The sequence below is a fragment of the Pteropus alecto genome, unplaced genomic scaffold (assembly GCF_000325575.1).
Source record: "Pteropus alecto unplaced genomic scaffold, ASM32557v1 scaffold53, whole genome shotgun sequence".
Classification (NCBI taxonomy): Eukaryota; Metazoa; Chordata; class Mammalia; order Chiroptera; family Pteropodidae; genus Pteropus; species Pteropus alecto.
In genome coordinates, this window is record NW_006434366.1 from 1,902,651 (window position 1) to 1,916,213 (window position 13,563).

Here is a 13,563-nt window from a genome sequence, read left to right on the forward strand (position 1 = left end):
GGGCCATTCGACCATCTTTATTTTGGTACAGAGAAGAGAATGCCCAGGTCTTTTTATATATATAACTTTAAATGAAAATACTTCTTTTCACTTGCAGGTCAGGTAAGGAAGTAGCTCCTATTTCTCTTTTCTGGCCTAGGACTTCCCAATTTTCCATAGATCATCACCCACCCAGGACCATTATCAGTTGTTCAGGTGTATTTTTGAGCATCTGCACCAAATATTTGCTCAGGCCACACAAGGAAGACTCAAATGCAGTAGGTCTGTGCACATGGAACTGCTCTGTTTTGACTTTCAGTGCCCACTGTCTCTAGCATCAGTGCCCAGTCGGCTCTGTTCACGTGTTAGTGCCGCTACAAAACAGAACTCATTAAGTAATGAGCCAGCGTAAAGAAAGTCAGCTCAGGGTGACTCCTGTTCGTGCAGAGGTGCGAGGCTCATGACCGGAGTCGCTGACATGGCTCTAAGTGTCGGCACACGAGGTCCCAGGTGTTCTCTGCCACAGGATTGGACCACATCCGTGTTCTCTGCCCCTTCGTTTCTGTTCTGCTGCTGCTCCAGGAAGAGTGAGGTGAAAGAACGGTGGCCCTACGGGTGACAGACGCAGAGCTGCCTTCATGAGACAACTTTGTTAGCCAACTTACAAATACGCCAGTAGCATGGATGGTCCCAGCTTGTTTTTTTAAAATAGGTAATTTTTTATCTATTAGATAGATCAGTAAGATGATAGGTAGATAGAAGCTGTGAACTTTGGAAAAATCACCCTGATTTCCTGAACTTCAGTTTTCATCTGCAAAATAGAAAAAAAAGAATGAGGTAATCTAAGAAAGAGACAAAAAGAGTCCATATGAACTAGTAAATCAACAGGAAAGAGGTGGAAAAATAAATGTGAAGACCAGTGGTATGGGAAATGAGATACACTCAAATAATCGGCATACCATCTAATACAGCGGTCCCCAACCTTTTTTGACACCAAGGACTGGTACTCTTATGAGACTCTAATGCCCATGGATCTGAGATGGAGCTGAGGCGGTGATGCTGGCGCTGGGGAGCAGCCGCAAATACAGATGAAGCTTCGCTCACCTGCCCGCCGCTCACCTGCTACTGTGTGGCATCGTTCCTAACAGGCCACTGACCTGTACCAGAATGCGGCCCAGGAGTTGGGGACACCTGTCCTAGATCACCAGGGAATATGATCCTCCCAGCTCTAAACTAATTTTCTGTCCAGTAAACAGAATATATCTTTTCCAGTGCCCATGGAACATTTACAGAAATTACTTGTAGAAAATATTCCATAAATTCTACAAGGCATAAGTCACACTCTCTGATCACAGTGCAATTAGCATATGATACATAATATTAGTCATGGGGGGTGGGGACCATACAATCCTGATATCGAAAAAGATACCTGACAAAGGTCAGCCTTCACCCCAATTATTTAACAATGTCAGCTTAGTACTAAGAATAAAATGCTGTTTGTTGTAGTTTGGTTTAGTTAAGATGACAGTAGATTGCTTCTGAGACCAGAATGTTAAGCAGGTATAGGTAAAAATGGATATACGGTATAGAGTGGTGGAGATCTAAATTTATGATGTGTATATATGTGAGGAGTATATATAAACGTGTCACCTTTATTACCAAAAAAACTTAAATTTGAGATCATGTTTAGATCTATGAGGCACATGAACTTGTATATTTATTTCCTGTGACTACTGTAACAGATTACTGCAAATGCGGTGGTTTAAAACAACAGAAATTTATTTCCCCCTTCTGGAGGCCAGAAGTCAAGATGCCAGGAGAACAACATTCCTTCTGGAAGCTCTAGAGTAAAATATGCTCTTTATATTACTTAGCATGCCTTGGCTTGGGGCTTGGTCACACCACTCTCTTCTGGTCACGTTGCTTTCTCGTCTTCTGTCTCTTCTGTCTTAAATCTCCCTTCGCCTTTCTCTAAGGACATTCGTCATTGAACTTAGGCTCATCCAGATAATCCAGGATGATTGTCTCATCTCAAGACTCTTAATGACACTTGCAAAGATCCTTTTTCCAAGTCAGGTCACGTTCGCAGGTTCCAGGGATTAGGACATGGACATGTCTTAGGGGGGGCACCATTCAGCCCACTATAGCCGTGACTGACGTGAACCCTGAATTAGAAAGGTTTTAAGGTCACCATCAGCGTAGAGCCTGGTGTTGCAGAGGTCGTGTGCTCTCTGCAAACAGGTTGGTCCCCAGAGAAAGAAGAGGGAGACCTTGAGGTGTTCATGCCCGGCCCTTCACCTGGATGCACTGGCCAAAGGAGTGACTCCTCCCAGGAAGTGATAGGAGACGCATAACTGTCTCTCCCAGAAGAAATGCTTTTACCACTTGGAAAGAGAAGGAGTAAAAATAAGGATTCCTGCTAAAGCTCTATAATTATATATATGCCATTTGTCTCTCTTTCGAATTTTTCCATCTTACGTATAAGTTGTAAAATAAAAATGGCTTACATTTTTTCATAAATAAAAAGACAGTATCTCTTGGACCATCATCACAATGAATCAGATTGGTTGATTTATGTCAGCTTGGTTTCAAAGACTGTTCAGTTGGGCCATTTGTAAAGAAATGTGTGCTGTTTTTCTTCATCCCTCTTGATGTTACTCTGTCTTGCCCTGCAAGTAAGGACTGCGTGAACCTGCACGAACGTAGTCAGCGTAAGTAGGGCTCCTAGATCTGTAGGCTCTTGCCTGTTTTCTAGCTTATTAGGACTTTCGGTCAAATAAAGGCCAAAATAAAGCAGGTCACACCCAAAGAGAAAGAATTTTAATATGCAGTATTTGCACTAAATTAAGTTTTGAGCCAGAGTCAAGACAGCAATAGCAGTTAGGTGAAATGAGACAAAATGGGCATGCTGGTTGATGTCAGGGAGACATCCTCAGCCTGGTGCAGGAGCAGGATGTTTTGGGTTACTGTCCTCTGCGGCCTCCCTCTCTCCCCTCCCCCTCCCTGCTTTCGGGACCAGGCAGATGTATGTTTCAACTCCAGCTCCACCTCACTCTCCTCATCTGTAAAATGAACGTGATAATACCTATCATAGGGTTATGAGAATTAAGTGAAAGAAAATATGGGAAAATACCCCAATCGTTACCTACCTATAGTAGGCACCCTTCTAAAAATGCAAACTCAAAGGTCTTACAGTTAACCCTTTAACATTTCTTAAATACTTTTAGGGATCGCCCACTTTGGGAAAAGATGAGAAGGTGGGGGAATACCCATCAGAAACACAGAGGTCAAGATGAGGTATTAAGAAGTACAAATCGGTAGTTAGGAAATAGTCACGGGGACATGACGTACAGCCCAGGGAATATGGTCGGTAATATCGTAACAGCTCCCGATGGCGTCAGCTGGACACCAGGCTTATCAGGGGATCACTTCGTAAATTATGTAAACGTCTAACCACTGTGCTGTACACCTGAAACTAATATAAAATAATACTGAACGTCAACTGTAATTGAAAATTTTTTAAATAATTAAAAAATAAGAAGATAAGGAGATAGTACTTGAGTAATGTACTAATGTAATGTACACAGCATGAGAAATGTTGTGATTCTCTTTTTTGAGCAGAACCTGCTCTTGTGGTTCTGAATGCCTGGAGCTCCACGGAGAAAACCAAACCCTCTTGCCCTGTCGTATTCCTTGAGTAAAGTCCCTGGACACGTGGTGGTGGTGGACGTACCGCTCCATCGCCTGCGCTCACCTCTGTGTGGGGCTGGGTTGCCGCAGAGGCACACACACCTGTTTAGATCACGAGCTCTCGTGGGCCTGATGATTGAGAACAAACTATCGACATCAGTAATCACACTCTAAATATTAATTTGCTTGTATATAACAATCATGCCTCATTATAATCACAACTCATTTGATTATTTAATAAATGCTTACATTTATCATTTTTCCTTATAAAATATCCTAGCGATTGGTTAAAATATGCTGATGATACAGCCTCCACTTAGTTTCAGATGATTTGAGTAGCTCCTCCTGGCATTCTGGAAAGGGCGATGTTTGAAAGGCCAGATGGGAGGCAATTACACTGGTCCAGAGGAGAGCCGATCATGGCTGAACCAAGGCCATGAAGACAGGTCAGATATGACAGATTTTAAGATAGAAAAATCTCCAGAACATGCTGACAGCTGGAAGGGTTCTGGTTTAGTGAACAAGTGGGTGCCGCTCAGTGAGAGGGAGTCTCTGGGAGCAGACGGGTTGGGGGGAGATGACAGCAGCTCTCTTGTAGCCATGTATGTCAGGAGATTAGGGATGAGTCTGGGCTGGAGACACTGCTTCGCAGCTTGGCAGCTTCTGGCGGTGGTCGAAACTGTAGGAGTAGGTGGGGTTGCCCAGGAAAGCTAGTAGATAAGAAGGAAGTGGGCTGAAGGTAGAGCCATGAAGGCCACTGTATAATAAGGGGTGTGCAGTGGGAGAGCAGTGACAGGGACGAGCCGTCCATCGTCTGGCATCTGACTTGTGTGTGTCTTGGCTGGAAGGGTACATGTGAGTGAAATAACGCACGATGTGGTCAACGAAGCACTGCATCTGTGCTGCCAAGGAACCAGTGAGGACTAAAATGACACCGTCTGTTGGAGGGAGGGAGTTAATTTTCAAGACTCTTCTTTTGAAATGAGAGGGGCGACTATGTTATTTATGACAAACTGTAGTCAGATCTCAATTAAAGAAAGTAACTACTGAGCTTGTAAATCTAGAAAGTGACAAAAAAAAAACCCAAAACCTGACAGACAAGTCCTTGAATCCTCACTGGCTGGGTGCTTCTCCGAAGTATTGACTGCTCGGAAGAGACGAGACAGTGCACGTCAGACGGGAAGGGCTGGATACGCCGCTGCCAGCACCTCTCACTTTTCCTTTCCAACTGAGTTGCTAAGTCATAAGTGATCATTTTAACGAATGATCTTCCCTTCCTTTGGAAGGAATTCTTCCTCACAAGTGGGAAGTTATCCACACAGCTCTGGACTCTGAGAACCTCATCTTCGACAATTCTTAGCGACACCTCTGAGCAGGTGAGGTTTACTAGTCCTGATCGAGGAGTGTGAAGAGCCTCTGGTTGAGTAACAGAAGTAAACTGTGACCAACGTCCATCTCTGAATGGCTCTACACGCACTCTTTTTCTTAGAAACCTGTTGTCCTTGCCACTGCTCGGTGGCACATGGCACTGCTCTTACTGAGGTTTCCTCTTGGGAGCAGCTGTACCGGACCACACATTTCTGAGTAACCATGGAAAGGTCCTATGGGTTTTTCTTTGTGCGTGGGGTCATTGGGTCCATACCTCCCTATCCAGTAGGGGGAGGGGTGGGGCCAGGGCACTGGGGACTGCCAGTGTCATGTGGCGTTTTCAAGAGGTGACCATAACCTCATTCCAGTTGTTTCATTGAGGTATCTACATCACGGGGCGGAATTCCGAGTCTCTAGGCCATACCAAGTGGTTGTGTGTTCGCAGCCCTTGGAATTGCCCTTCAGGGGGCAAGACCCTAAAATGTCATAAATTAACCGAGGTGCAGTGTTGTTCCTTCATTCTTTCTTGTCCCAATCCCAGAGTCCCTAGGAAAGACATTTATTCTGAGATATTTAGGCCTCCAGACTTCTCTGCTAAGTCCTCTTTCCCAACTGCAGAGGATTTCACAGTGAAGCAAACCCACTAACCTCCCAAACTTTTCTTTTTATTTCGGTCTGGCCGAAGCACACCCACAAGCGAATATCCACATTGTCCTGAGCTTAGCAGGATTTTCCTCTGTAGCCAATATGATGACAGCTAAATAACAGAATAAAGCCAGCACCAGGCATGGCGCTTTCGAAAGATAGGACTTGTCAAGAGGAACTCTTCTCTTCCTCCATCAGGAACTTTCCTCTGGAGCCTCGTTTTTTGTTGTTTGTTTCGTGTGCGCTCATGTGTGTAAGGAACTAGAAAAGAAAAAAGCGTCAGGTGGGAGAGCACTACTTCAGGGAAGAGGACATTTAGCCACTTAAAAGGTATCTGTAGAGATTCATTTTAGAGTTTCTGTTCTTTCCCAAAGTGTGGGTCTTCTGTGTGCCTTAACAGAAAATGAGCCTTGTCTAATTTAGGGGACTATACATTCATTTCTTTTAGGAAGCGAGTTGGAAGTTCCAGATGGGTAAGACCCTCGGGAGTCGTCACGCCTGTCCTTCTGTTGCAGGTGCAACAACGAGAGCGAGTGGTCCCAGACCCACGAGAACATCATCCGCAAGTCCAGCGCCAAGTATTCCGCCCCCAGTGCCAGCCACGGTGACGCACTTCTCTGGCTAGACAGCTTTGTGTTGCATCTGCGGTGCTGATCGCACACCTCACTCGATCTGTGCCGATCAGTTGCCGCATGTAACGTTCAGTTCCCTGCAGACATGTCTCCCACCCGGCCACTCTCTACTGTTTCTTTTTGTGATAATTCGAGATCTTCCGTAATTACTTCCAACCAAAATAACGTTTTCTGTTCTTTCTATGATGTGTTCCATGCGCTTTGATAGATATAACTCGAGTTCCAATTTAAATCCAGAGTGAACAGAAAAATTGCAGGGTCTGTCACGTTGTGAAGTCTGTGTTTTCCTGAATAAGATACACACCCAGCCCCCCAAGAGAGACAAATATTAATATTACTTTTTCTATTCCTGTCCCCAGGAAAGCCTGACACTTAACAAGATTCAGTGACTAGTCTGCCAGTATCATTCCAGAGCTAGAATAAAAGATCTTTATTTCAAAGCAGCTTTCACCTTAGCTCAACTTCTTTTCCTTTTCATTCCCTTTCTTTTAAAACTCTGTTTAAATAATTTCTGTCTAAATCTTGGTGCAGTTCTACACATTAGAAAGATTGTTTTCTAAATCGAATATTAATTGCTTGATTAAATTAGAAACACTATTTAAGAGCCTATGAACTTTTATACACCCTTGAAAATAGCTCTCGGATTTACATTGAATCATGTTTTTCCTGACAATTTTTCCCTTTAAATTATTTCATAATCTCCTTTACGTAACTTCTTTGTTTTAACTCTCATAGACTTGTTGTAAACAAAAAGTTGGCCCTAAATGACAGTGTAGAGCCACTGCAAGGCATGGCAGTTTCCAGCGTTGTGGAGATGAACTTTTTATCCTCTCTCGGCATCGGCAGATACTCACCTAGGAGGGTCCTCAGAGCAGCTACACACCAGGGGTTGCAAAGTTTGAGACCCTCGGCTGGGAGCACCTCATTCCTCTCAAACTCCGTAGCATGGGGGTCCACAGGCCTCTCACTATTTTTAAGCGACTGCTGTTTTCCTTATGGATGTGCCTGGTTGCCAGGGAGCTCCATGCGGTGTGCCTGGAGCGGGAAGGGAGTCCATATTCCTCTCCTAAAACTAGGCGACAGCAAGAAGCAAATGGAATCTTGTTTTTAAAGTATAGAAAAATTACTAGCAATTTGGAAAACTACCATCCGCATCAGTATTCATAGCGTTCTTCGCTTTATTTATTTACTTGATTTATAAAGAGCTGCCCTTGGCTACAAGTTCTTGGGACGTGATGTAATTAAAACATTGAGAACATTTTAAAAGCGAGGTGGTAATAATACATTAAAAGAAACAATGGAAAGAGAGGTTTCTGCCATCACCTCACCATTCTTAACTCTGCAGTCTGCTTGTTACTTGTCTCCATTCTAGCCATCACCCTTCTGATTGTCCTAGTTACCATAGTACCTTCCCTAAGTCCTAGATGTTCACTTTCTGCTCCACTCCCAAGTTTCTAGACCAATGACTGCTTCCCACTGACCTATAGATCAGCACCTAAGTTCCTCATCCTGTAACAGGTCATCTCATTAGAGGCACTTCCCAACTCCATGTAGACTTGACCTCGCAGCCTTCTAGCCGTTGGCTGCAGTGGGGACCCTTGAGGACAAGAGAGAGGGTGTGTCCCAGGAGATTCTTACTTTGTGCAGAACTCCTAGGGTACGAGTAATGAGCCAGAAGCCAGATCACCTTGGGTACATCACAGATTCTCCCAAATTCTGAACAAAGCCCCTGGGATCATCTGGAGGGTCTGAAACCCAGAGTCTGAGACAGGGCGGGGTGTGGTTCTGAGGAAGAAAATGCTTTTGTTTCTGCAGGTCTTATCATTTCTCTGCAGCTTCTTCGAGGAGACATGGAACAGATTCGGAGAGAAAACCCTATGATATTCAACAGGGGATTGGCGATTACAAGAAAATTGGGATTTCCTGATGTCATCATGCCAGGTAGGCAGAACTTCTTGGGGCTGCGGTGAGAGAAGGGTTAGGAACACAAGAGTCCAGTGCTCATCTCAGGAGCAGGTGCTAAACTGCCGTGGAGGACTCCTGCGGCCATTAAAAGCCTCTGCACCCGAAGTCAGTCCGCAGCCAGCAGCTCCTTCGGCTCTTGGTGATAGTTGTTCTTTTCCAGAAGCCCCTACATCACATTTACCAGTGCAATGTGACAACTCAGCAGCTGTGCTTTGCTGTCTCTGTGTGGGCTAGGTGGTAGCGACCAACAGGGAACTTCATGGGGATGCCTTTTCATACCCTTCTCTTCCGTTACGCTGCTTAGAAGAAGAGCATTAGCTCACAGAACTCCCTCTGGAAGGGGGAGAATACACCAAAGTAGGTGCCTGTAGTACTGATGAGCCCAGTCCGTTAGGAATAGCAGAGAATGGATTAGGCAAATGGTATAAATTAGGCACTGTGTCCGACCTGGCCAGTTTCTCAGGAACCGTCTCACCTTCCTCGTTGGATACCTGACGGAAAACCAGGGCAGGAGGTGGGAATGCACCGACTCCCAGTGTGGTTCCAGCACGTCCGTCCCAGGTTCACGTTTCCTAGTCAGGCAGATGCAGGCAAAGCTGGAGAAGCGAGTCCAGACGGGCTGTCATAGCCAGGGGGCTTTCGGGAGAAGGCAGGGCAGAGGGGTGGCTCAGATGGATGGTGAGTGATCTGACAACCCGAGAAGATGCGAACAAGGAGAGGAAATCAGAACAGACGAGCAGCTGATTATCTGGATGGATGGCAGGGGCGTGAGCCCAGCCCGTCCACTGAGTTTCAGTGCTCCGCTAATAGCTTACTCGCCTTTGTTGAGAAGGGCCGCGCCAGGCTAGGCTGAACTGATTGTGCCCACCCTGCAAACCACCTGCGGGGGGGTTCTTCACGGTGCTCTAAACCCTCTTGTTGGAAATATTTGCCAGCACACACCCAAAGGGAAGCGTGGCCTGAGCATAGAGAAGGCCCGTGTGACGCATTCTGACTGCCCTCCGGCTTCCCGCACTATGCGCAGTCTTGTCTTCTGTGGCCTTCGGTACCTCTCCGTAGATGCTGCATTCAGAGCAAGCTGCTGGGGACAGCCTTCCTCGCCTGCTCGTGTACACAGGACCGCCTAAGCGGTTCCACGCTTATCTTTAAATGCTAAGGAGACTTTATGCTTACGAAAGCTCCCGTCTGCTGTCAACGCAACACCCTTCACAGGACCTTTCTTCCACCGTGTCCTCGCACTGATCCTCAGCCCTCTGTGGCTCTGGTTACCAGGAGGAGGCCAGGTGTAGGCCCTGGCTTCGTGTCATGGAAGAAAGCATAGGTGGTTACCGGAATTCATCTGGTGATCTTTTTTTAATTAGATAGCCAGGCTCATGAGGTGGCCTCATATACTCTAAGAGATGTATTTTAAATCCTTCCTTTCTTTTAAGAATTTGTTTCTCTATGATTTGGATATTTCCTTTCTATTGGCCTTCACACAGTCATGGAGTTAAAACCAAGTGAGCAGAGAGAAAGGAGCAAGCTTCAGTCAAAAATATTTTTAAGCAAACTTCGATTTCAAGAGTTACACTGTCCAGACCTGGTCTGTGGGACGAGACCTTTTCGTGGCCACCACATCTCCCTGTGTCATTAGCAGACAGGCTTATGAAGGACCGCTGCGTACACTAGACGTCATCGTGGAAGTCAGCCGCATTGGGCATTGGTGAGGCAAGCTGAGCTTAGGGGGCATGCCCTCCCCTGGGGAGCTAAGGGATCGTTGTGTGATTTGCCCCACGAGGCCAAGACATTTACAGTCCTGGGAGGTCCCAGCTGCGGCAGCGAGTATGCTGCTGCCTTCGAGTGCTGAAGCCGAAAGCGAGGTCTGGTTCTCGGGCAAGAAGCAGTCCTTTGTGCAGAATCTGTCTCCTCCTCTATCTGAGCTCTTTGCACAGATGGCCACTCAGAGTTGTGAGCTGACAATTGACAGCCCCCTAAATGCACCCCAAGATACCATCAGAGTGGGTTTGCTATCCTTGGGCGAGGTGACAGGCCTGGCCTGCAGGTCCTGCTGGAGCGGCAGGGCAAGTGTGCAAGACTTTTACACTGTGGTCAGCCTATCTTGGGAAACCATGACTGTGGCAGGAAGTCCAGTGAGACTCCCGGCCCTGGCCACCTGTCTACCTGTAGCTGGTCCACCCTTCACCTGTGGGAATATTGTATGTGGCTGCAGCCGTCCCTTAGCCCTCAAAGTGCTGGTGTGACCAAGTTGCAGCTTTTTCTTGACACATGGACATATGGGAAATGAACAAGGAAATTATGTCAGTAACTGCGAGCATTTCAACACTTAAGTCTGAGAAATTGGAGTAAATGTAAAAATTGGAATTACTCATAAACTGTGATCCTTTTTTTAAAACTACCCAGCATTTGGCAGAAACTACCAAACACTCATTTGGAGAGGTTTTTTTTCTTTTTTTTTGTCAGGATGGCCCTGGCAGGTCCTTGTCAAAGCATATTGACAGAACTTATAGCTCTGAGTTACAGAGCTGTGACCGCAGCTCCAGCGTTCAGACAGGCTCTAGCCACACCAGTATTCAACATAATATTTTAAAAGGTCTTTCTGATGGTCTCCTGTTGCTTTCCATGGGTGCATACGTACCTGCCACGTGATAGCTGTGAACAGGAGGTGGCCTGCTCTGTTCCGCAGCTAAGGTCCTTACTTCTAGATTAGTAGAACAAATAGATGTGGGAATATAAGACTAATTTTGAAACCGAGCACCCGTAGCCTTTTGTTGGTTTGTTATATTTCTGCAGATATTAACCCTCCAAACTCACTTCAGTTCAGGACAAAAGCCAATAACTGTGTAACACACTTTTACTCCTCTCAAGATGGGCAGGAAAGACTAGGGCCAGACAGGTGTTCCAGGTGAACAAGCTGAAGTTAACATCGTTCCTAGTGACTCACTTGTCAGAATTAGCTCAAATGAAACGTTAGAGAAGACGATCAGCCGAGAGATTGTCAACTAAAGGGGACAATTTAAAACCTCTTGCTTGAGAAGAGGCTGTACTGTCTCTAGACCATGTCCGAGGCAGCGGGGATGCGCTGCCGCCTCCCACAGCCCTCTCGAATCCTTAGCTTTCCCGCAAAGGCTGCTCCCTGGAGTCAGTGGCAATACAGAGTTCCGTCATGGCTCTGTGCAAATGACAACATTTTAACTTGTTTTCGAAGCCTTGAATTTTTTATGTCATCATTTACTGTGGGTGATATGGGCCAAGTTTCGTATTAGTTAAATGGTTTTCTATCTTGCCAGAAGAAATCTGCCCTTCGATTTAGTATGTTCTAGTCGATAACTAAATTTTTCCTGAAGCATGTTTGAATCGCAGTCACCCGCAGGGCTTGGGGAATCACAGACTGCTGGGCCCACCCCCAGAGTTTCTGATGCAGGAAGATTGAGGCGGGACCCTACGATTCGCATTTTCACAAGTTCTCAGGTGATGGTGATGCTGCTGGTTTGGGGCCCCCTCTGAGAACCGTGTCCTGGAGAGTACCCCGTTTTAGGGATGCTTTGCCCCTCTCTGAATCAGACCTGGCACAAGTCTCGCTCCCCTCCAGGTCTCCCCGAACTGGCCCATTAGAAGGCGGCAATGCAGGCATGGTGTCCCCGGAGGGGACCCTCTGATTCTTGCCCTCGTGCTCAGGGATACACTCAGTCCTTCGCTTTAACCCCTGGTAAAAAGTGCATGCTTCATCACCAACCTGCAAGTGACGTTTTATTCTCTTTTCCTGTTTGTCTTAATTGTTCTTGTTTCTCTCTGTGCTGTCCCCTCATTCTCGCCCCTTTCTTTCTGGTGCAGAGATGAAGATAGTTGGGTGTAAGTTCCTGCTTTTGTGTGTTCTGTCTGCTTTTTGCCTGCTTTGTTCCCATCTTCATTCGTTTCATGGAATGTTGCAATACTGGGGTGGGGTGTCATATACATTATTAATCCTTCATCAGCCTCACCTTTCGGGGTAACTGATAAGACATAAGAGAAGTTACCAGCTCGACCTAGAATACTGTTTTACTTTCGATGTTCATTAAGATCTGAGGAAGCTAAGGACACGTTGGAATGTTTTAAAAATCTGAACAACCGCTAGGTGTAAAGCTACAGGAAAAGATTTTTATGAGACAGATCAGCTACTCCCATGAAAAAAGAGAATGAGTAGGCTTATCCTAAGCTACAAAGAATCACAAAGGCAGAGAAAGCCTCTCTTTTCAACTCTGCTGGATACATACAAAGGGCAGACACACAGAGGTGTGACTTTTGAAAGAAAGCTGTCCTTAAGGGGAGTGAGGAATGTATTTATCACAGGTAGATTCATAGGACTGTGTTCAGTCTGCATATCAGATGAGGAGGCTTTGGCAGTACCTTTAAGGGATGATTTAAGAATGACCACATCTGGTCCCACAGCAGGTTGAAAGATCACATCCTTGGCCCAGGAAAAGAACAACCATACTGTGCCCATCCCTGTCATCCTGTTAGAGCAGAAAACATCGCTGACTTTGTAACAATAGAAACCAATAGACATGTGACACTGAAGACATGGTTGGAAAATAAAGAACCTGTCTTTCTCAGATAAGCTACAGAAGTCCTCCTAAGAGGAGTCGTCATCGTCGTCGTCATCATTTTTTTTTTTTTTTTTTGGTCTCTTCTTCAAAATAAGAACTACTACAAAATAAAACACTGCTTATATGCCTGCAACTGTCCAAGTTGTATGGTTGCTAACGTCCCTCCATCTCCACAAATGCTGTCAGGAGACTTCGCTCCTGCCCAGAAAGAATCAGTGCCACCCCAGCGGGCCACTGCGTCTGCTGGGAACAAGTCCTAGTTTTACATCGCTTTCAGGGAAAAGAGCATGATCCTCAGAAGCCCCTTCGAATCCTGTCCAGAAGTAGATGAGGTATAAATAATGTAGTATTAAATACTGTTAACCTTGAACCCAGAGCCTCCTAACATGTGGAGTGAGTAATTTATACAGAAGGAACATGAATGTAATAAAGAATCCAAACACGACGGAGCGGCCACACCTGTGCAGGCTGTCCTGGACTTCTCCTGGCACAGACTTCTGCTGAGACCGGAACCACATGGCTCCAGAACTTCCAGTAAGGCTGGAGAATCTGGCGAGAATGTTCCTAACAGATGCTTTGGTTCCTGAGCTGCGCCTCAGAGGTCCCGAAACCTCTCTGGAGACTTCCCTCAGGGAGACCCGCAGACACATGTGAGCTGCTTCTCCAGAGCATGCGGGTCCTCAGAGCCACTGAAGCATGCA

At 46.0% G+C, this 13,563-nt stretch overlaps 1 protein-coding gene across 1 annotated transcript in view; it reads left to right on the forward strand.

The window, feature by feature from the left end:
* The window catches only part of DOCK3 (dedicator of cytokinesis 3), a 259,284-nt gene that overhangs the window by 156,898 nt on the left and 88,823 nt on the right, over nt 1-13,563 (forward strand). Inside the window, exons 12-13 of the mRNA XM_025044832.1 lie at nt 6,198-6,286; nt 8,130-8,255. Coding sequence (XP_024900600.1) covers nt 6,198-6,286; nt 8,130-8,255 — 215 coding nt within the window. The remainder of the gene's footprint in view (nt 1-6,197; nt 6,287-8,129; nt 8,256-13,563) is intronic.